The 23,850-nt window shown below is 42.1% G+C and overlaps 2 protein-coding genes across 2 annotated transcripts in view; one reads left to right on the forward strand and one right to left on the reverse strand.

The window, feature by feature from the left end:
* Positions 1-3,701: 3,701 nt before the first annotated feature.
* mdh2 (malate dehydrogenase 2, NAD (mitochondrial)) lies at positions 3,702-20,655 on the reverse strand. Its single transcript, XM_080210408.1, has 9 exons — positions 20,505-20,655; positions 14,332-14,500; positions 13,387-13,470; positions 10,248-10,357; positions 8,567-8,692; positions 6,700-6,777; positions 6,066-6,165; positions 4,801-4,952; positions 3,702-4,007 (listed from the first exon to the last, which is right to left on the reverse strand). The coding sequence occupies exons 1-9, from the start codon at positions 20,568-20,570 to the stop codon at positions 3,876-3,878; spliced, it is 1,017 nt and encodes a 338-aa protein (XP_080066534.1). The 5' UTR covers positions 20,571-20,655; the 3' UTR covers positions 3,702-3,875.
* A 262-nt stretch (positions 20,656-20,917) lies between these two features.
* Positions 20,918-23,850, forward strand: part of styxl1 (serine/threonine/tyrosine interacting-like 1) — a 41,480-nt gene continuing 38,547 nt past the window's right edge. The window contains exon 1 of the mRNA XM_080211098.1: positions 20,918-21,110. Within this exon, the coding sequence (XP_080067224.1) occupies positions 21,008-21,110 (103 nt within the window). The 5' untranslated portion in view covers positions 20,918-21,007. The remainder of the gene's footprint in view (positions 21,111-23,850) is intronic.

Here is a 23,850-nt window from a genome sequence, read left to right on the forward strand (position 1 = left end):
CTTTTCTTAACTTGATTCAGCCTGAAATGCACACCGCCACCTTCTCTGGGGTTTGAGAGGTCCAACAGTTCCAAGCACGTTTCTGTAGACCGAGATCCTAAGGAACACCAGTAACACCCCCCCCAACCACCCCTCCAGTCAACGAACACTCCCGACCTTGATGGGTCTTTTTAGCCTGTAGCAAGAACTTGAAGTGTCTTTTTAAAAATCTTATCAACATCATGTAGGCCAGTGACAACTAAAAGCAAATAGCCCTGGATTGTCCAATCTTATAACCAGGCCAGAACCATCTCCATGGTAACTGCACGTTCTAAACTTCAAGGTTTGTAAGGAAACAATGTTATTTACAAGGAAGTCCAGCTTCAAAAATCCCCAGTCTTACTAAACTTTACAACCTCTTCTGCAAATTTGAGGAGTCAGTGTTATTTACATACATACGTACAATGATTTTTAAGAGTCCCGGGTTAGTTCATATCATTCCCAATGCAAACAAACTGTAGGAAGAAGCTTTAACAATTTTGATATTTATGATATTTACATACCGTAGGCTGAATGCGTCAAATCGTTAACTTTATTTTGGCCCTGATCTCCAAGTCCTAGGCTATTTGTGCAGACAGTGCTTGTAACTTCCTTCCGAGGCACAGATTGTATTTTACTTGTTGGCTACAGTCCAAAATCTGGAGGCTCCTTAGCTCCACCTCATAAAAAAGGTCATCAAACTTGCATCATCAAAATATAGTGCAGATTTAAATAGCAGTTTCACAGATTTTAAAAACCTGAATTCACAAATATTAGTTATAAATTACACTAAAATAATAACATAGAACATAGAAGCGCAGAACAGGCCCTTCGGCCCACGATGTTGTGCCGACCAGTTAAAAAACAATGACCCTCTAACCTAAACCAAACCCTTTCCATCCATAAACCTATCCACCGATCTCTTAAACGCCCCCAAACTAGGCGCATCCACAACCGCAGCAGGCAGGGCATTCCAATCCCTCACCACCCTCTGGGTAAAGAACCTACCCCTGACATCCGTCCTATAACTACCACCCCTTAATTTAAAGCTATGCCCCCTCGTGCTAGCTTTCTCCAAGGAAAAAGGCTGTCACTGTCCACCCTATCCAAACCTCTGATCATCTTATATGTTTCAATAAGGTCCCCTCGCAGCCGCCTTCTTTCTAATGAAAACAACCTCAAATCCCTCAGTCTCTCCTCGTAGGACCTCCCCACCATACCAGGCAACATCCTGGTAAACCTCCTCTGCACCCTCTCCAAAGCCTCCACATCCTTCTTATAATGTGGGGACCAGAACCGCACACAATACTCCAAGTGCGGACGCACCAGAGTTTTGTACAGTTGCAACATGATGCTGCGGCTCCTAAATTCAATCCCCCTACCAATAAACGCCAAGACACCGTATGCCTTCCTAACAACCCTATCTATTTGATTCCCGACTTTCAGGGATCTATGTACACATACACCTAGATCCCTCTGTTCATCCACACTATTCAGAGTCCTACCGTTAGCCCTATACTCTACACATCCATTATTCCTGCCAAAGTGAATTACCTCACACTTTTCCGCATTAAACTACATCCTCCACACCTCGGCCCAGCTCTGCGACTTGACCAAGTCTCCCTGTAGACTAAGACACCCTTCCTCACTATCAATAACAGTAGCATTGGCCATTTAAAATAAATAAAGGTAAAAAAATTTCAACTCACCTTTAAAACAGCTGTGTTACCCGTTGCTTCTCGTGTCTTCAATACAAACATACAGCTTTAAAATCACTGACCTCAATGGGCATTCCCTTGTGTCTCCATCAAGAGGGCATGGTTTCCTTGAAGCTGTGTTCCACTCGCCTCTCTGCAGATTGTCCCAATACAGGCCCAAGGCTGCTGATTTACTCAAAAGGTTTGCCGCTATCTTTTAGTGTTGGTAAAGGATGGCACTTTTCCCATTCAGTATCAGTGGGCTCTGGCTTAACAGCAACGAGCCTGTGTTTCTCTTTCCACAGATGCTGTCAGATCTGAGATTTTCCAGCATTTTCTGATTTTATTTCAGATTTGGGCTAGTACAGTGGTTAGCACTACTACCTTACAGCACCAGGGACCCGGGTTCAATTCCAGCCCTGGGTCAGTGTGTGGAGTTTGCACATTCTGCCCATGTCTTGTGTTGGTTTCCTCCCAATCCAAAAGATGTGTGGGTTAGGTTAATTGGCCATGCTAAATCGCCTCAGTGTCAGGGGGACTAGCTAGGGTACATGCACGGGATTATGAACATAAAAAGGGACCGTGGTCACTGCAGGTTTGATGGGCTGAATTGCCTCTTTCTGCACAATAGGGATTCTATGATTTCCAGCTCTGCAATACTTTGCTTTCATAATCGGTGGCTGGCATTTTTCCAGCATTTTCAAACTTAACTTTGTATTGCCATGCTGCAAATTCTCCAAATATTCAACTCGTAAGTGGGCCAGCATGAGAAATTAGAATAGCTTTCCAAAAACTCAAATCAAGCTGCACAGATTTAATGGTATAAATTTCATGCTTTCCATCACTGTAGAAACAGGGAACTACGACTGCAAAAGTGGCAAAATGCATGTAGAAGATACAATATCCAACTCACATCACAACAGGATCAACTACATCTTCGATAGTACAGGCAAATAGCTTGCATTTGTATAGCACCTTTAATGTAGTAAGACATTCAAACACTTGATTAAAGTGTAATCTGACATTGAGGCAGAGCAAGAGATCAGGATGGGAAGAAGGTTGAGGAGTAAAACAAGAAGTGAGGTATGGAGGAACTGAAAGAGAAAGAAAAGGGATGAAAGCCTGGAAGATTACATTTCAACTTGATTGACTTGAAGGGCACAAATGTAATTATTTAATCACAAAAGATTTCAACTGGATAGAGTTCTGTGGACCCCAAATCTGATACTATAACAACAGTATTTTCAAATTCTATTCTGTTCCAATCTCACCCCTTTATGACAATGCCAACCCCACAGCCTTCATATGACAGGACCACAATTAGTGTCCTTTTAATTTTTTTTTACTCCATTCTTAAAGTTAAAAGCCAATGTTCAGAATGGACTCAGCAAACCAATAACCATTCCTTGCTTGCCCCAAAACTCATTCAGAAACCTTTTCATTGTCCTCACGCGCAAAGGGAAAAAACAAGATCCAAGCTGACATGATAAGGCATTGCACCTCAGCTTGGGCTTGATCTTAGCCAAAAGGCTGAGAAGTATCGGCCCCTCTCGCAACGAAGCTGGTCACAAACTGTCCTCCAAAGCCTCAGTCATTTTATTTCTGGTATGTCACATTAAGTGCATGCCAACCTCACTGCACTATCCAGTTTACTTTCCCATAGATGTTTATCTGCCTTTAAAAATAAGAATGTATGAGCTGGGACCAGAAAAAAAATTACAGATAGCTGCTTAGCAATATTGGCGACTTCCATTTACATAGAGTTTAATGTTGAAAATCATTCTAAAGCGCAAAGATAAGCTCAGAGCTCTGCATCCACGTATCATGTATTCCAGCTTTGGAAATCTTGTTAGGGAAGATATTTCCAATACTGGTCACATTTGTACATTAAGGCCAAATTGTAGGCCCCGTTACTTCACAAATCAATGCAGCACGCAGCACAAATCGAATCGTCTACGTTGGAGGAAATAAAAACTGCACGCAATGTAGAGAAATGGTGCTAGTAATTTAATGAGCTTAGAGATCTGCAATGGCAAATTGAGGTTTAAAAACTGCTAGCAAACAGCAGACATACAGCAGTGACCAACACCACAGGACAGCCACTTGTGTTGGGATGTTTGCAACAGGTTGTAGTTCTCTGTACACAACACAATCATTAAGTTACTTCTTGCTCTTCACAAAGTCCTCGCCTTTTTTTATAGAGGCCTTGAGTTCATCCATTGCTTCAGCTACAAGCTTCTCTTCAAAAGCAGATAGTTTGCCCAGTCCAAGATTCTTCTCAATGCCATTTTTCTGGGGGAAAAAATAATTTATTTTTTCAATGACATTCATCAAAAGTAGAAAACATTTTAAAAACAGCAGACAGCTTAGAGGGATGTGATGTATTCTAACTGGTAAGATCACCAGAGTGAGGAGATATATGCTGTTAGAGATTCAGGAGGATCTCAGGTTCCTTTCACGCTGTGTGCCAAGTCAGCTGATCACAGCTAAGATACCATATGGAGGCTCTACAGTTGCCATATTATCACCAGTGGACACCAGAAAGAAAAACCACAAGTCCCACAATTTCAATGACTAACCCAGCCCCTGCTGAATGCAACTGTTCACAAGGCATGGAGGGAAGGAGTAAACTCAGCCGGGGGACCCTCCACAGCCAAGTAGCTCACCATCACAAATTCTCTGGGCTCACACAAGATGGACTATTTATTACTGTGACAGTGGAATTGTAGGAGTCAGTGCCTTCAGTGGGAGTGCAAAATTTGAAGTTTTGAAAACTGACAGTCCCTAGAGAGTTTATATAGAATTTCCCCAGCTGCATAATAGCCCCAGACTGGAGGCAAGGGTGGCCATTAAGCAAGTTTTATGGCAGAAGCCTCTGTTCGTTTGAATTAGGTGTCATAAAACAGGGAGCACAAGTAGACCTGTGTCATTTCTATACTAAAATATAATATTTCTAACAATGTAGAAAAAAATCAGATTCAGCTATATAACTTTTCAGATGCTGAGAATTTGCAGTTTTGAGAAAAATAAGATTTCCCATCATTAAAGTTAGATAATTTGCCCAGTCCAAACAACACAAACTCACCCCAAGAAGCAGAGGTGTAGAGAAATATGGTGACTCAGTTTCTTCAGATCTGACAAATGCACATTCCACCACCCCTTCTTTACCATTCATCGCATCCAGGAGTGAGAAGACAAACCTGGCACCAGCATAAGCCATAGATAGGGTGGCAGAACCTAAACATTAAAGATACAAGAACAGATCCTGAAAGTTCACAATGCACACAACCACGCTAACATGCGTTGGTTAAGAATCAAAAATACAATCTTCCCTCTGTTAGATACCAAACACAAAAGACAATGAAAAATTACTATACACCCAAAAATGGCACCTGTTAAATTAAGGGACAAGCAAAAAAAGTGTAATCCTACATTCGAAGAAAATCTGTTCTAAGTCTCTCATGAGAGGAGGAGAATTATTCACACTGGGGATTCCCATTGTACATGTATCCAAGAAATTCCTGCTTCAAATTCCACGTGAACTCTTTGAAAGGGGCAGATAGGAAAGTGCAGTTAAGCCCGTAAGCAGATCAATTATCTTACTGAACGGCAGAGTTGGTTCAATGGGCTGAATAACCTACTCTTGCTCCTATTTACGGCTTTGCCTGTCCTCGTTTATTACACCAAGCCAGAATGGATAATATCTTGGGTAGATTATGCAAACTTACACTCTGCAGTATTGTTCAGTATATTGTCATTTGACTTGTGCTTTATATGCTTTCAGCTATTACCAAGCTTGATTGTTTTCAATTCTCAAAAGAAAAAAGGATGCTTAGACTACATTGTGCAGCCCCACATTGATTCAATGTAGGCAATGGTTAGCACTACTGCCTCACAGCATAAGGGACCCCGGTTCAATTCCGGTCTTGGGTCATTGTGTGGAGTTTGTACATTCTCTCAGTGTTCTGTGTAGATTTCCTCCGGGTGCTCTGGCTTCCTCCCACAGTCCAAAACTGATTAGCCTTGCTAAATTGTCCCCTTGTCAGGGATGCAGGGTAAATACATAGGGTTACAAGAATAGGGTGGGAATGTTGTCAGTCTCGATGGGCCAATGGCCTCCTTCTGCCCTGTAGGGATTCTATGATACAACGCAAACCATCAAGCGGTGTTCCCAGTCATCATCTGCCAAACTCAAATCGAGTCTTGGTTGCTTACAGGTGCATTCAACCCAAGAGTAAAAAGGCAGCCACTTAAACATTAAAACAAGTTGAGAAACCATGAACCACAATGAAGATTGGCTAACAGAACCAATATGGAGTCTGGATAAATGGCTTCAGATCATGAACAAACCTGCTCCAGCCTTGGCTTTAACCACCTCTGTGCCAGCCTCCTGAATTCTGCCCGTCAAGGTCACCAGCTGATCTTGGGGAAACTCCACCTTAGGATTGCACTAGAATCGAAACGGAATGGGAGCAGTTTAGCATTGCAACAGCACAATGTCAATTTGCAAGTTAACTATGAACAAGCTTGATCAGGTAGAAATTAAATTCATTTAATACCAATAATCAGAGATACTTGTTTGGTTGCCTTTAGAGCTAGATATCCCAGCCCACTAGAGCTTATCCAATGCTGAGTGATTTTTAGCACTTGAAAAGACCTCATGTGGGATTTCATTATTAATTTAGACATCCTTCCCCAATCCCATGCCTACATAAAACATCACTCTGGTGGAGCAACCTTGGGCTGAAGCTGCAGAGATTGTTATTGATAAGGTTGATCCAGAATAGCTCTAGTTTCCATAAACCCAATATTTCAGCACTCTCAATAGTTGAGATTTGTCTTTTATTTTATCATTGTTCAATACAATTCTCAAATCTATAACCATTTACACATACTGACAAGTGACCTATTTCCGATTCATTTCCCATATGTAGAAGATTTCAGTTCCTGACAGCTAGCCACCATCATCTTCTTGCTGTCATACCTGAGAGATCAAAGGGATGATTGTCTTTCCAGCATGGCCTCCGATCACCGGGACAGATACTCGTGCTGGGTCAAGGCCCTGAAAACAGATGGAAAGCACTTAATGTGCAAAATACGCTCGAGAAGCAAATTAATTAAACCAATGCACCACTACGATACCAAATTGGTTAGAGTTTCAATGAAAGGCAGGAGCAGTTAGTCATCTGGTAAATGGCAATGCTCTGTTCTCAGAAGTTTATTCGTACATTGATGGGCATTCTATCTTCAATTTTCAAATGCCAGTGAAGGATGCAAAGGAGCCAAACTGTTACTTTTTGTAAGCTTTTACAGTTACACATCAAACATGTACCTTCAAACACAACCACCAGTTTGTCTGCCGTTAACACCCACTAGCCAAATAAAATTAAATTCTATTACTATACAAATAGTAGGTGCCGTTGCTGGTTTGAAACATTAGTTAGTGCACAAATTGAGAAATGTACACTTTCAAACAATTGTGACGGTCTTCCAAAGTGGAAAAATTCACAGCATCTCTGCAATCCCACAACTGACAGGTCCGATTAAAGCTCTGCAGTGCTGCCGCATCTAATTGTGAATGGTGGTGAAAATTAAACAGGAAGAGATGGCTCCACAAAATCCCCATTCACAATGGCAGGGGGAGCCCAGCATTCCAGGGCAAAAGATAAAATGCAAAAGATAAAATGCATTTGCAACCATCTTCAGCCAGAAGTGCCAAGTAGAGGATCCATCTTGGGCCTTCTGAGGATGTCAGCACTACAGATTTCAGTCTTCAGCCAATTCAATTCACTCCAGATGATATCAAAAAAAAAGAGGCCGCAGAATACAGCAAATAATATGATATTGGCAACAATATGAAGACTTGTGCTCTGGAACTAGCCGTACCCCTAGACGAGGCCTTTCACTATAATACTGGAATCTATCCAACAGTATTCCAGTTGTAAATAATCTAACCTTACAAAAGGCAACAGAAAAAACAGCCTATTTAACATGCATCTTGAAGTTATCTTGAGGCAGCCCAGTGGTTAGCACTGCTGCCTCAGTGCCAGGGACCTAGGTTCAAATCCCAGATTGGGTCACTGTCTGTGCACAGCTTGTACATTTTCTCTGTCTGCGTAGGCTTCCTCCAGGTGCTCCGGTTTCCTTCCGGAATTCGAAAGACATGCTGGTGAGATGCATTGAACATGCTAAATTCTCTCAGTGTGTAGGCTAAGGGATTTTCACAGTAACTTCATTGCAGTGTTAATGTAAGCCTACTTGTGACAATAAATAAACTTTAAATACGTTGGGACAGCTGGAAACTAAGAATTTGAGCAAACATTTTACTTTTAGTCACTGGGTGTCTGGACAGTGCCAGTGAAAGAAAACAGAACATACAAGCTTACACATGTTGGTTAGCAGAAAATGCAATCAACCCCCACTAGCATACAAGTTCTTACTACTTCCAATACTGTAAAACACTAGTGCCAATTCTGGTCAAAATGCCCTTGGTCCTGGTTTCCACAACCTTTCCTCAAAAGACAAACGTACAAAAAGAGATAGTAGTAAGGAGGAGTTAGATTTTTAATTGGTAATGGATTGAAGGATTATGGGGAGAAAGCATGAAAACGGGAATGAGGAGCGTATCAGCCATGATCCAATGGTACAGCGACTCAATGGGCTGAATGGCCTAATCCTGCTCCTATATCTTATGAATTCATGGTACTGGTTCTAGTCAAAAAACCTGGGTTTACAATTAAGATCAGCTAAGAAAGAGGCAGATTATTGTTATTCTAGATGTGTGAAACAAAATCTCTTTGGATAAAATGTCAAAAATTCCCAATCTACAGCCCATCCAATCCCATGTTTACCTTCAGCTCACCAATAAAGGTGTTGGCTCTAACCACATCCAGTGTTGTCACACCAAAGATTTTGTTTGGATTGTAGACTCCCAATTTCTTGAAAACTTCTGATGTGATCGGTATTGTGGAGTTCACCTTGAAAAATGGAACAGTCTACTTAATGCTGAGAGTATCAAACATAAATAAAATCAAAATATAAACAAGGCAGCATTCAGCATAAGCCCCCACAAACCTATGCCCATGTTATCAGTGCAGTTTTAGATGGACACAGTGAGGACAGATGATGGCATGGTGGTAATGTCACTGAATCTATAATCCAGAGGACAAGGTTAATGCCCTGGGGACATGGATTAAAACCACACCTTAGCAGCTCGTTGAATTTGAATTCAATTATTAATTCTGGAATATAAAGCTAGTCTCAGATGGTGACCATGACAACTACCATTGATTGTCAGAAAAACCCTCTAGTTCACTGACTTGAAGAATGGAAATATGTCATCCTAACCCTGTCTGACCTACATACAACTCCAGATCCACAGAAATGTGGTGGATACTTGTGCTTTCCCAAACGGCTTAATTCAAGGGCAAGTAGGGATGAGCAACAAATGCTGGTTTTGCTAGCACCACAAGCATCCCAAATATATTTTTTTTTAAAGTTGAAATTTTAGTCAAGATTAATGTTTCTTCTGTAAAGATGTTAAGGTTGTTGACCACTGGGGGAACTGCACTGTTATTCAAAATTATCTCCAGCTTGCACGTTACATACAGTCAAGAACAAATGAGGGAGCCATTTGGCCTACCTTGGCTTGTGCATTCAGAACAGAGAGACTGTCTCCCCCCCCCCCCCCCCCCCGCCCCCATCATATCTACTTTTTGCATAATCCATAATTTTTTCCACCATTAGTAATCTTTTGGCCAACCAAATAAACTAAATCAAATTAACAAGGGCTGCACAGAAAACTTGAATTGCTTCCCAAGCACCACAAGATTACTGGTTGATGACCAGTTAACTCAGTTTCTCTCTCCACAGATGCTGCAAAACATGAATATTTCCTGTGTTTTCTTTTTGTACCAAATTACTTTTAGCCCATATCTCCTTGCTCTAGTCTCTCAAAAAACCCTCAAATTATTGCTCTGGATTATAAGAATATACACTGTAAATGGTGTAACATGTTTCAAGTTTCACCTCCTTTCAAAGCCAGTAAGCCTCAATTCAAAAGTAAACCACCACTCAGACATTAGTTTATCAGAATGGTTTAATGTTTCCTTTCCATCACGATCAGTAAATCGGAACATTATACTCGAGGCTAAATATGACCATGATCCTGGAAATCCACTGATTCAGCTATACCCCACCACAGATCTCACTGCTGACTTGTAGTGGTTCTGCAAAGTATTGAAAAGGTGGAGAAAGAAAGTAGGAAACACTGAGTTGATGCAGTTTCAAGTGATGATTTGTTACAGAAGAACATTATGACTTATTGATCAGGATTCCGATGCCTCCAGCCTGCCATCTAATTTTAACACCCTTTTTAGACCTTAGCTCATTTCATTTCTCCTTGGAAGCAAGAACACAATCTAATTTTGCACACTGCATTCCAGGGACTGAATAAATGAGTGTAGTTAGCCAGAGCAGTCAAATTGTAACAACGGCTATACAGGTCTTCATTAGTAAAGAGTGCAAACTTACAGGGTTGGAAATGATACAGATCATGGCCTCTGGACAGTGCTGAGCACAAGCCTCTGTTAAAACTGCAACTATTGTAGCATTCGTGTTGAACAGATCATCCCGAGTCATGCCTGCAAGCAAAAGGAATTAACGTTATTGTTGCTTGTGTTGTCAACAGTTTGCGTTGAGTTATTAACATCCCAATTTCTCTATAGACACAGCCTTTAAATCAGGGCGGCACTGTGCAGAGTGGTTAGCACTGCTGCCTCAGTACCAGGTACCAACTTGGGTCACTACCAGTGCACAGCCTGCATGTTCTCCTTGGATTTCCTCCAGGTGATCAGTTCTCTCCTACAGTCCGAAAGACGTGTTGGTTAGGTGTACTGGCCACGCTAAATTCTCCCTCAGTGTACCCGAACAGGCAATTAGGGGATTTTCACAGTAACTTCATTGCAGTGTTAATGTAAACCTACTTGTGACGCCAATAAATAAAAACTTAAATTGTTCAATTTAATGTATTTACCCACACCAAGATATGACTTTTTTTCAGGCTTCACCGGGTAACTATTGAGAAAACTGGAAAATCTAGTTAACAGGCAAGCAAGTTTTTTTTAAATAAAGCAATGCATCTTTAAAGAATAATCACAAATGATCCAATCAAACCCACAAACTCAAATGTGATAAACAGTTATTGGGTTTGAAATGATATGTTGCCTGTCAGTTGAGATATTTAAACTCTCCAGCAGAAAGTCTTTGGTCTGGATGATAGAGATCCTCTCTTTAAAATTAAGGCAACAATACCAACCCCAACTCTTAAATTACCACGAGACATTCAATACTACCTCATCAGGTATAAGGAGTAAAAAACAGAAATTATCCTATAGAGAGCAGAATTTCAAATGTGAAATTAAAAATGAACTAACCCATGCATGTAAAATAATCACCAAAATAAAATATAAATGTAACTGATTCATTAACAATGGATGGAAAGTCTCTCCTCTTTAGCTGATCTTCAAAAAGATCAAATACAGAATATTTTGATAAAATGAAGCCCACATTAGTGTACCATGATAAAGAGATTTGGCAATTAATTATAGAAAATACCATATCACTAATTCCTCAGAGTTCAAAAGTCATGTTGCCATATTAACTCTTACTCCATGCCAACAGGGAGAAACCACCTATCAGGCTGAGTGAATTTTGCTACAGTGGACTGATTATCCATCACTGGCTAGCATGTAAAATTTAACTTCAGGAACAAAAAAAATGAATGAATCACCACTTCCTATATGAACAAGTTAAATGGTGAGTGATAAAACCATTATATTGTTCAACTGGGACATTGTATCCTAGAAAACAAGGACACTGGGAGTGACACTTTCCAATGGCAACCAGAGCTGGGCATGAGAAAATATTTCACACGAGGCTAAAGCATAACAATCAATTTTTAATATTCTGGTAATACTGATGTCCCTGATGTGGATTAGATTGCAGATCAGAAGATATTTCTATGCCTTATCCTTTCAAGTGAAACCTTGACTGGGGTAAATTTAAACTGAATTGCAGAGGGAGTTCCTGCTGGAGGGTGACAGTAGCAACTCACAACATTGTCTTAAGCAGAATTCCTCATCTTGCTACATTGCTTCTGTTTAAACGCTACATTCTTTGGGGAACAATGGTGACTTCATTTGCAGATTCCTGTATATTAAGCATCACCAAATTCAATCTGTCAGAAACCTCCGTTATGTCTAATGGCCAAGTCATCAAAAATAATCTGCATTTCATAGAAAGCAGCCAGCTATGCCTTGCATGAGCAATTCCCATATAGCAGATGTCAATATTCAAACATTTGTTTCCATTGTCTTCATTCTGGTTTGATTAACTGGAGCCTTGGGCTGCTATATATGCAGCAAGACATTGGTCAACTCAACTGACAAGATACTGCCATCGAGCATTCTGTAGTTGGATGGATCAATCTCCATGGAACTATGCGCCAAGTCAGAATTTGGAAAAGGACAAAACATTCTGAAATGTTCTTTAGTCTCAAACAGTTGAAGTACCATCATACTCAGATTTATTTTGTGTCTGCTAAACATTCAACATTTTTTGTTCAATTTGAAATATATAGTCTATTCCTGTGGACTGTCAGCTGATCAGCGTTGAACGTACATAAGAACATAAGAAATAGGAGGAGTAGGCCATCTAGCCCTTTGAGCCTGCCCCACCATTTAATAAGATCATGGCTGACCTGAAGTGGATCAGTTCCACTTTCCCGCTTTCTCCCCATATCCTTTAATTCCCTTGTCTATCAAAAACCTATCTACCCATGACTTAAATATATTTAGCGAGGTAGCCTCAACCACTTCAATGGGCAGAGAATTCCAGAGATTCACCACCCTTTGAGTGAAGAACTTCCTCCTCAACTCCGATCTAACTGCACCCCCCCCCCCTCCATCTTGAGGCTGTGCCCCCTAGTCCTGCTATCCTTTCTAAACGGGAAGAATCTCTCCACCTCTACCCTATCCATCCCCTTCATTATCTTATACATCTCTGTAAGATCCCTCCTCATCCTTCTAAACTCAGAGTACAGACCTAGTCAATTTAGTCTCTCTTCATAGTCCAACCCCCTCATCTCCAGTATCAGCCTTGTGTACCTCCTCTGCACTCCCTCCAAGGCCAATATATCCTTCCGCAAGTGCGGCGACCAAAACTGCACACAGTACTCCAGCTGCGACCTCACTAGTACCCTGTACAGTTGCAGCAAGACCTCCCTACTTCTATATTCTATCCCCCTCGCTATAAAGGCCAACATTCCATTCGCCTCCTTGATCACCTGCTGCACCTGCAGACTGGGTTTTTGCGACTCGTGCACAAGGACCCCCAGGTCCCTCTGCACCGTAGCACGCTGCAGCTTTTCACCTTTTAAGTAATAATCCCTCCTATTAGTTCTTCCAAAGTGGATAACCTCACACTTGCTAACATTATACTCCATCTGCCAGGTGACACATATATTTTCGCATTGCATCACTAGAGAAAAGAACATTAATCCAGTACTGTGAATTCATTACAACAATTAGCAGTTTTAAGACATGTAACACCTGACTACACAGGACTGCGGCTCAGTCAGCAAATGATTATTCCTCAACAGTTAAGTACGTACCAGGTTTCCTAGGTACTCCAGCAGGAATGACCACCAGCTCAGTTCCTTTCAAGGCATCAGGCAGTTGCTCAGCACCCAAGTAACCTAGGAATAAACCATTTCACTAAGTGTTTTATCATGCACAAACTGATAGACTTAGTTATGTAGTGCCTTTAATAACCTAGCATCCAAGGCTTTTTTTTTTACAGCCCATTAAATACCTTTGAAATGCAGCCACTGCAGTAATATAGGAAACACCTATATGCGCAGAGAATGTAAGAATGACCAGATAATCTGGTTGCTGGATAAATATTGGCCAGGACACCATGGAAAAATGCCCTTCTCTTGTTTCACATATGGAGCTTTTCCCCCCAAAGATATAATTTCTTCATACAATAGGGAAAAGTATATTCTAAAAAATTTCAATTGGACTTTACAAAAATTGTAACATTAAACTTTTCTCCATTTGGGATTTTGTACTTGGAGGTGCCTCAATATAATTACATTTACCATGTGCATTCAATAACAAGCATACAACCCAAGGGGTTCTAAGTTTCCAGCCCTTCACTACATTATGGCTGAAAGACTTTGGATAGATGGCACAGAAGGATCTTTTAGTCAGTGGACAAGGCTTCAATTTATTGTCCCATCCAAACAATGGCAGGTCTGTCAGCACAGGACTCCCTTAATACCGCATTAGAGTCAAGCTTAGATGCTACACTCTAGTCTCTGGAGTGGGACTTGAACCTACACCCTTCTGGTTCAGGGCCAGAAATCTGACACCTCTGATCAGAGGTACACTATCAGAGAATTTTCCTCAGCTTAGTCATCCTTTACAAATTGCTTTGCTGAAACCAAACTACAGATTAGCCTTGTACAAGCACAGCTCAGATTATTTATGTTCAACCTATTAAGTAATTTAATAGTAATTTATACTTAAGCAGCATTCTTTAAACTGATACTCACCTACAACCTTTGCCCTTGTTTCAATGTGACTGAGGTCAGCTGCAACACCAGGTGTGTGAGCAATATCATAGAGCGAGAGTTCACCCACAAGAGGGCTGTTCTTCAGCAGCAGAGAGAGAGGCTGTCCAATGCCACCTGACGCACCTAATACTGCTACTTTGGCATTGTTCTGTGTAAAAGAAACAGATCAGGTCATATTGAGAGTAGCTATCAAGCAATACCAGTTGTTGGTATTACTGAAGGTCGCTAACAATTGAACCACTAGTGGAGGATTTTTAAAAAATCCCACTGCTCCCATTTCTAGAGCAATTTGATCAATAGTTAACTCTTTCTATTCAAACAATTTAAGAGTTTCTTGAAGACCCCCACTTAGACTTGTCATAATAAACCCATAATCAAAGGTTAGGTTATGCAAATGTTGCTTTTCAAACCTGCAAGCTAGGATTCAACACAAAGAATTATGCATTAATTCACTTTATTTTCACCTAGTTCTCACTACATCTTGAAACAAACATCATTTATTTTTGTTCTCTAAACGTGGACATTTTTCCCCCCTTCCTGGCTGACCCGAGGAGTTGGTGATGGGTCAATTTCTTGACCTATAGTGGCGGTTCAACATAGGAATGGCTTTCTGGACAAATTCAGAGGGTGGTTCAGAGTCAACCACATTGATGCCAGACTGGAGTCATAGATCAAGTACAATGGCAAATTTCCTTCCTCAAAAAAAAAATCAGTAACCTGTTGGATTTATGACAAAAAAAAGGTTTCATGGCCTCTTAAATTGTTAAAACGTGATTCAAAATCTTAAACTCTCACATCAGGATTTGAATTCTAACTCCGTATTAGTTTAAGCCTCTGGATTACTAGTCCAATAACAACCAATTATCTCAGTGTGGATCAGTGAGCTTAAATGACATTAAAAAGAATGCGACAAATCAGGCTTCCACTATTTTCTACCTTACTGTGGACATAAGCAGCAATATTCTCAGTATTTTAAATTGCTGCTGTTTAATTTTTGTTTCTATGCATCCTCTAAGCGTTTTACCTGCCAGGTGAACTCTTTAAAATCCAATAACCGTACGTGAGCCAAGATATCGGCAATTTTCTCAGTGATGTAAAGATTAAGACACATCCCCGTCTATCTGCACACCAATTGTATTTAATACATTTGACCAACATTCATACTTATATAGCCATGAGTCACTTTCAACTAAGAATTAGACTTCCTGCTCCACTCCCCTTTAGTTTAATCCTTGGCCTACCTTGTTGTGGAATCCTGGAATAGCAGAGATTCAACCCCAGGTACTCCCACCAGTCCATAATAGTATGTTTAACAGTCTAAGCAAAACCATCCTTAGAAGTGTGGTGCTCAGGAGAATGCTGCTCACATCAAGTCGGTTTCCATTGATTAACGTGCAACCATCCATGTCAGCAGGGTGTGTTCTGAACAGGCACAGCCTTTCCACAGCTTGGCTATCAGCCTTTTACTGCAATATTTTTACACTGAAGGTTGCATCGGCTGCCTGGAAAGTATTCCCACCCAATGCCAAACCAGACAACACTAATATACAGACTAAAGCTAATAATTGAATTTCTCAAAATTATGAAGCAAACAAATTCCCGAAACTGGTGATAGAAATAGTTTAGAGACTGAATCAATATTTAAAGGACCGCTTCAAAATTTGTCCCTTACAAAGTACAACACCTGTACGATTTTTGGCAACTTCCTGATGTCATGCCTATACGCAATTGAAGCATTACTCCTACTCTGACAATACAACTAACATCAGATGGATTCAAGGACAAAAGAAAGACATACCTAATACACCACTGGATCTCCATGACAGATTGGGACTATATTCACCTTTAGGCAGGTAACTGAAAATAGCAGCTGAGATAAGTTATCCAATACTCACTGCAGGATCACAGTACATGTAATTTCCTCTACGCCAATTCAAAATGGTACAAGGGACAGTTTAGTGAGCGTCTTTAATTTGTTGAAACGGGAGAAATAAAGAATCAAGAGTCAAAATGGCATAAGGCAAACTTTATTTCCCGTTGATAAAAGGGGAGAAGGCAGAATTATGTTAAAATAAATGATCAACTTAGTATTCTTTGCCTACATAACTGCAAACTTGAGGTTTCCCTATTGACATTACAATTCGAAATGTAGAATTTGGATAAGTTCTGAAATGTGAAAACGACACTACCAGCAGAGGAATGACTAAGGTGATGGAAAACTGAAGGCTCAACCTAAGCAGTTACTGGTGGAATGCAAATAGCCCAGACAAACCTTTCTGAACGATCCTGATAGTAAGAGATACATCCCGAAGAAGCCTGACAAGTGAGCTGGACACCACAGCAAGTAAAAAAGGGAACCAATATTTAGATTGGATGATTGATTGCTAATAATAAATTTGTTAAGGTTAATTTATTAGTCACAAGTAAGGCTTACATTAACACTGCAAGGAAATAACTGGGAAATTCTCTAGTCCCACACTTTGGTGCCTGTCCAGGTCAATGCACCTAACCAGCACGTCTTTCAGGCTGTGGGAGGAAACCAGAGCACCTGGAGGAAACCCACACAGACATGGGTGCAGACTCCACACAGTGACTCAAGTCAGCAATTGAACCCGATCCCTCATGCTGTGACGCAGCAGTGTTAACCACTGTGCTGCCCTAAGTGCATCAAATACTTGCAGCACATACTTAAATGTTTAAGATATATTGAACTACATAAACAGGCTTTTTAGCCAAAGGTCTTCATCATCCGGGTTAGCCCCTGTCCCAGGCTCATCACTCTATCCTGTTTCTACCTGTTCTTTCCTTCAATTCTCATCAAACCCATTCTTTGTGACCCAATTTCAATCCTCATGAGTAGATTCCACTCACCCCACTATCACCAAGTTTCTCTTTACATTTGCAGTTCTTCATACTAGGTAGCATTCCAATGAACAGCACTGTGCCTTTTCTATCATCTCAACTGCTACACTTTGGAACATAAAACTAAGGACAGCAATTCACCTATGACTTACACAGATGTACGTAATTTATTGCCTTATCACAGTCATAACTAGATCGATTTTCTATTTCACACCTGTCATAATATCCGTTATTCAGGTACTATTTTTGACAGCTGCATCTCATGTCACCAAGTCTTTTGCCATTCAAAAGGTATTCATTTTTGTATACAAAAAACAACGTACCACTTCACACTGGGCAAAAATGGTTCTTGGGTCCTATAAAAAAAAGGGGATGATAATGAAGTAATAAGATTGAAATCACCACGTGGCCATTAATTGGGTCAAGATTAGCTGGAACAACGTGGCCGCAGAAATACCGCCATACTGAATGAACTGTGCAATTGTTAATTGAGTTAGCTGGAACACCATTCACTTAATCTGTCTTGTGCTTAGTGGCTTCCTCCAGGTGGGAAATAGAAAAATGGCTGCTGTAACAACTGATTCTGTGAAGACTTTCCCTTCCATGCATGAAATGCATGGGTAAGCCAGCTTAACTCTACCTTGTACAGACCCCATCTGAGGACTGAAATATCCCATAACTGGAAATCTTAATATCAGACACAGGACAGAGCTCTGCTTCCAAGTCACATCTCCTCCCTATCCATCCTGGGTGGAACAGGTACTGAAGTTCCATCTCAATGCAAAATTACCAGCTATATTTCATAGCAACATAGAAACTAGAAGCAGAAGTTGGGCACTCAGCCCTTCCAGCCTGCTCTGCCACTCATTTTGATCATCGAATTTAATATCCTGATCCCCCCTTCCCCAAATCCCTTGGCCCCTTCAGCCCAAAGAGCTATATCAAATTTCTTCTTGAAATCAGACAGCATTTGGCCTCAACTACATTCTCTGGTAGTAAATTCCAGACATTTGGAATGTCTGGGTCAAGAAATTTCTCCTCACTTCAGTTATAAAGAATTACCCCTTATCCTCAAACCGTGACCGTCTCGCTCACTCGCCCACCATTCTTGGGAACATTCTTTCTGAATCAACCCTGTTGGAATTTTTCTAAGTTTCTACGAGATCCCCTTAATCTTCTAAACTCCAATGAATACAATCATAACCAATTTAAGTCTCTACTCATATGACTGAACAGCCATCCCAGGAATCAGCCTGATAAGTCTTCGCTGCACTTCCTCAATAACAAGGACATCCTTTCTCAGATAAGGATACCAAAACTGCACACAATAGTTCCCATGTGGCTTCACCAACACCCTATACAATTGCAGCAAAACATCCCTATCCTCAAATCCTCTCACTATGAAACCCAAAATACCATTTGGCTTCTTTACTGCCTGCTGTATCTGCATGCTTACTTTCAGCGACTGATGCACGCAGGCTCCAAGGTCTTGTTGTGTTCATCTCTTTCAATTTACACCCATTCAAATAACAACCTGTCTTCCTATTATTGTTACCAGATGCACAGCCTCACATTTATCCACATTATACTGCATCTGCCATGCACATGCCCACATACTCAGCCTGTCCGAATCATATGAAGCATTTCTGCATCCTCCTCACAGCTCAGCATCTTACCCAACTTTGTATCATCTGCAAATCTGAGGACAATAAATTCAGTTCCCTCTTCCAAATCATTAATGTGAACAGCTGGGGTCCTAGCACAGATCCCTGTGGAACCCCACTAGTCACTTACTGCTAATCAGAAAAAGACCCATTTATGCCCACTCTACTTCTTACCTGCTAACCGTTTTCTATCCATCTCAAGACATTACCCACAATCCATGTGCTTCAACTTTACATGGTATTCTGTAAAGTGACATCTTGTTGAAAGCTTTTTAAAAGTCTAAATAAACCATATCCACTGGCTCTCCTTGGACAACTCTACTAGTTACATCCTCAAAGAATTCCAACATATTCATCAAGCATGATTTTCTTTTTGTAAACCCATGCTGATCTTGTCTGATTAAAAGTTTATTTATTAATCACAAGTAAGGCTTACATTAACACTGCAATGCAGTTCCTCTAGTCGCCACAGTCCAGCACCTGCTTGGGCCAATGCACTTAACCAGCACATCTTTCAGAATGTAGGAGGAAACTGGAGCACTGGGAAGAAACCCACACAGACACAGGGAGAACGTCTGAAGTTTGCAGAGTCACCCAAGCCAGGAATTGAACCCGGATCCCTAGCCCTGTGCAACTACCTTCCAAATGCCAAGTTATGAAATCCTTGATAATGGACTCTAGCAACTTCCCCAGTACCAATGTTAGGCTCACTGGTCTATAATTCCCTGTTTACTCTCTGTTCCCCTTCTTGAATTTCAGCAGTCCTGTGCTTTGTAGAAATGTAAAATCATTCTCAGTTCAAACTGGGTGGGTAATGGTGATTGCTCTCTAAGGAGCAACAGCCTCCAAATATTGTTATAGTAGTGTCAAGGCTTCAGTCAAACTGCCAGAAGTCATAGCTGAGGAACATATCTACACTTTAAGATAGGTGACACACTCTGCAAGAAAACAAAAGATTGGAAATATAGAAATAGCTAGAATCTGACTAGTTTTCCATTAAATAAACCAATTATAATTACTTGTCTGCATTGATTAAAAAGCAATTTTAAAATATTACAACAGAAATGCATTTCATTCATTCAAAGGATTAGAACAGTTGGGCGGTTTGTTTTTGACTAACACAGATGCAATGGGCCAAAGGACCTTTTCCTACGCTGTATACCGTTCTGACAATCCCCTGAATAAATTGCGCGACAGGAAGTGCTGGCATGAACAGGATAGGCGAAGAGGCGATCAAGGTTACACAGTTCTGTAACGTCTTGAAAACACATTTGGGCCAACACATGAACAGAAATAGACGACACCAGCTCACGGGTTTAGTACAAGGCTGCCAGCCACTTGACCTCGTTCGCCTAACAGTTTAGGAACATGCATAGTATTTCCTCATGGCTTACAACCTTCCGGAAAGTCAAGCTGAGACAAGGCTAGAAACCCACAGGGGGACATAAGGGGAATCGTATCAAGGTGCACACTGTACCACGAGGGAATGATACCCGCTCCCCTCCTGTTACAGATGGATCCTCGCCTCATGCAGTCACCCGGCTTCTCAGGCCCAGTATCTCAGGCCTCGAGTAAGATTCCCGATCCGCTTCTCCCGCTCGGTGCACCGACGGCCTCGTCCCTCACCTGCGCGGAGACGGAGAAACTCCTGGCGAGTGCAGCGGCAGCGGGCCGGGCGACGCGGGACAACATCTCTAACTGCAGCAGCACCGGCGGCTAATCCCCTGAGCAAACGGCAAGTGACTCCAACGACCTCCAGCTAAAGGACGGGCGGGGCGGGACGGATCGGGGCGCATCCGAGCTTGTTAGCCGACCAGCCGGCCGGCCCTTCCACCAATAGCCGCCGCCGGCCCCACTCACGTGACGAACGCCGGGTTCGGTTGAAGCGCGGGAGCCGCGCCTGCGCCCCGGCTCCTGCCGCCGGGGGCAGAGCCGGATTGATCGGAGCGCATGTCAATCAGCGCATGCCCACTGAGCATGCTCGGGGACGGCGGCCCCGCCCTTCCCGTGCGTCACTTCCTGGATACCACTCACGCTGCCTTTCACTGAGGATTTGATGAGAGGGAGTAGAGAAAGCAGCAGCAACAGGGGGCTGGGTAAAGTCTAGAGCTTCACCTTTATTGCTCTTAATGGCTGGAATTATTTTTTGCGAAGCAACTGAGCTCTATAATTTGCTGAATCAGTGCACAAAGTACTCCAGGCTGACAGAGTCTATCTACCTCTATTTAGTTGGTGAGTAAAATACACAGTGCGATGTATACCAGTGTACTTTAGGAAAGGAAATCTGCCATCCTCACCCTGCCAGGCCTACATGTGACTCCAGACCCCAGCAAATGTGGTTGGGAGCTTTACAGCCTTCCAGACTGAACATTGAGTTCAACAACAAAAACAGAAAATGCTGGAAACTCTCCGCAGGTCTGACAGTATCTGTGGAGAGAGGATAGAGCCAATGAACGGTCATCCAGACTCGAAACATTGGCTCTATTCTCTCTCCACAGATGCTGTCAGACCGACTGAAATTTTCCAGCATTTTCTGTTTTTGTTTCAGATTCCAACATATGCAGTATTTTGCTTTTATATTGAGTTCAACATCTTAAAAGCATGAACTCTTCCTACCGCCTTCTCCCCATTTCCATTTATTTTCTTTCATTTCATTCATCCATTTTTATCATCCTTCATTCTGACTTCCATTTTTCCACTTTTACATTCTCTCATAAGAACATAATAAGAACATAAGAAATAGGAGCAGGAGTAGGCCATCTAGCCCTTCGAGCCTGCCCCGCCATTCAATAAGATCATGGCTGATCTGTCGTGGCTCAGTTCCACTTTCCCGCCCTCTCCCCATAACCCTTAATCCCTTCTCTTATCAAAAACCCATCAACCCGCTTCTTAAAAATATTTAGCGAGGCAGCCTCCACCACTTCAACGGGCAGAGAATTCCAGAGATTCACCACCCTTTGAGTGAAGAAGTTCCTCCTCAACTCTGTTCTAAACCGCCTCCCCTTTATCTTGAGGCTGTGCCCCCTAGTCCTACTGTCTTTTTTGAGCGGGAAGAGTCTCTCCACCTCTATCCTATCCATCCCATTCATCATCTTATACGTCTCAATGAGATCTCCCCTCATTCTTCTAAACTCTAACGAGTACAAGCCTAGTTTATTCAGCCTCTCCTCATAGCTCAATCCCCTCAACTCCGGTATCAGCCTAGTAAACCTCCTCTGCACTCCCTCCAGGGCCAAAATATCCTTGCGCAGGTGCGGCGCCCAAAACTGCACACAGTACTCCAGCTGCGGCCTCACCAATGCCCTATACAGCTGCAGCAAGACCTCCCTACTTTTATATTCAATCCCCCTCGCTATGAAGGCCAGCATCCCATTCGCCTTCCTGACCACCTGCTGCACCTGCAAGCTGGGTTTTTGCGATTCATGCACAAGGACCCCGAGGTCCCTCTGCACCGTCGCCTGCTGCAGTTTTTCGCCACGTAAGTAATAGTCATTCCTACCATTCTTCCTACCAAAGTGGACCACCTCACACTTGCCAACATTAAATTCCATTTGCCATTTCCTGGCCCATTTGCCCAGCCTATCTAGATCCTTCTGCAGACTCTCCACACCCTCCGCACAATTTGCCGTTCCCCCAATCTTGGTGTCATCAGCAAATTTCGACACCCTGCACTCGGTTCCCTCCTCCAGATCATCTATATAAATGGTAAATAGCTGAGGCCCCAGCACCGACCCCTGGGGCACCCCACTAGTCACCATCCGCCAATCCGAATAGCACCCATTGACCCCCACTCTCTGCCTCCTATTTGACAACCAATCCTCTATCCACGCTAACACCCTACCCCCAACTCCATGTCCCCTGACCTTCTGCAATAACCTCTTGTGAGGTACCTTGTCAAACGCCTTCTGAAAATCCAGAAAGACCACATCCACCGGCTCTCCTCTATCCACTGCCCTAGACACATCCTCATAGAACTCCAGTAAATTTGTCAGACACGACTTCCCTTTAATGAAACCGTGTTGCGTCCGCCCTATCAAGCAATTCCCTTCAAGATGCCTCGCAATTTCCTGCTTAATGATGGATTCTAACATTTTACCTACCACAGACGTTAAACTAACCGGCCTATAATTCCCCGCCTTTTGCCTGGCACCCTTCTTAAACAACGGCGTAACATTAGCCGTTTTCCAATCTTCCGGCACTTCCCCGGAATCCAGCGACTTCTGGAAAATAACCACCAAGGCATCCGCTATCACCTCCGCCATTTCTTTCAGAACCCTCGGATGCATTCCATCCGGTCCTGGGGACTCTCCCTCCAACATTTTCTGTTTTTGCCACAGTAATGTGGTTGCCTCTTCAATGCCTTCTGAAATGGAGGGTAGTCAGGGATGGCCAATCAATGCTGGCCCAAAAAAGCTACCCACTTAAGGTTGCCAACTGCAATTAAATGTATTCCTTGAGGATGACATGACCAACACCCTGTGCTCCAGACACCAGCCAACAAATCCATGAAGAGAGGATGTTGGAATAACTCAGCAGGTCTGCCAGTATCAATCAGGCGAGAAACATAGTTAATGTATCAAGCCCACAGATTCCACGTCTGCAGTATCTTGCTTAATTTAGGCAACGCCTTCATCCTTGTGACATATTGCCTTCCTAACCGAATTGGAAAGCAAAGAGACTTCGTACTGTATTGAATGATGCCTAACTGTCAGCCCAAAAGCCTATCCCATCCCCTATTTTGAATAGTTTTATGTCTGGATATCTAGCAAAGAGAAACGTTCAAAGAAAATTAAAAAAACATGCCCAGTTTGTTTTTAACATCCAGATGCATTGCACGTAGTAGTAGCTGGAGATTGATCTCTGCAATTTGTGAGTAAGCTCTGTTTTTTTCATTGTGACACCAATTGCCTAAATAGATGTCCTTTTATTGCTGCTTAAATGGTTTAAATGGGGTTTTGTTTAATTTTACTCT

This window comes from Carcharhinus amblyrhynchos, chromosome 23 (genome assembly GCF_965287045.1).
Source record: "Carcharhinus amblyrhynchos chromosome 23, sCarAmb.v2.hapA, whole genome shotgun sequence".
In the NCBI taxonomy this organism is placed as follows: domain Eukaryota; kingdom Metazoa; phylum Chordata; class Chondrichthyes; order Carcharhiniformes; family Carcharhinidae; genus Carcharhinus; species Carcharhinus amblyrhynchos.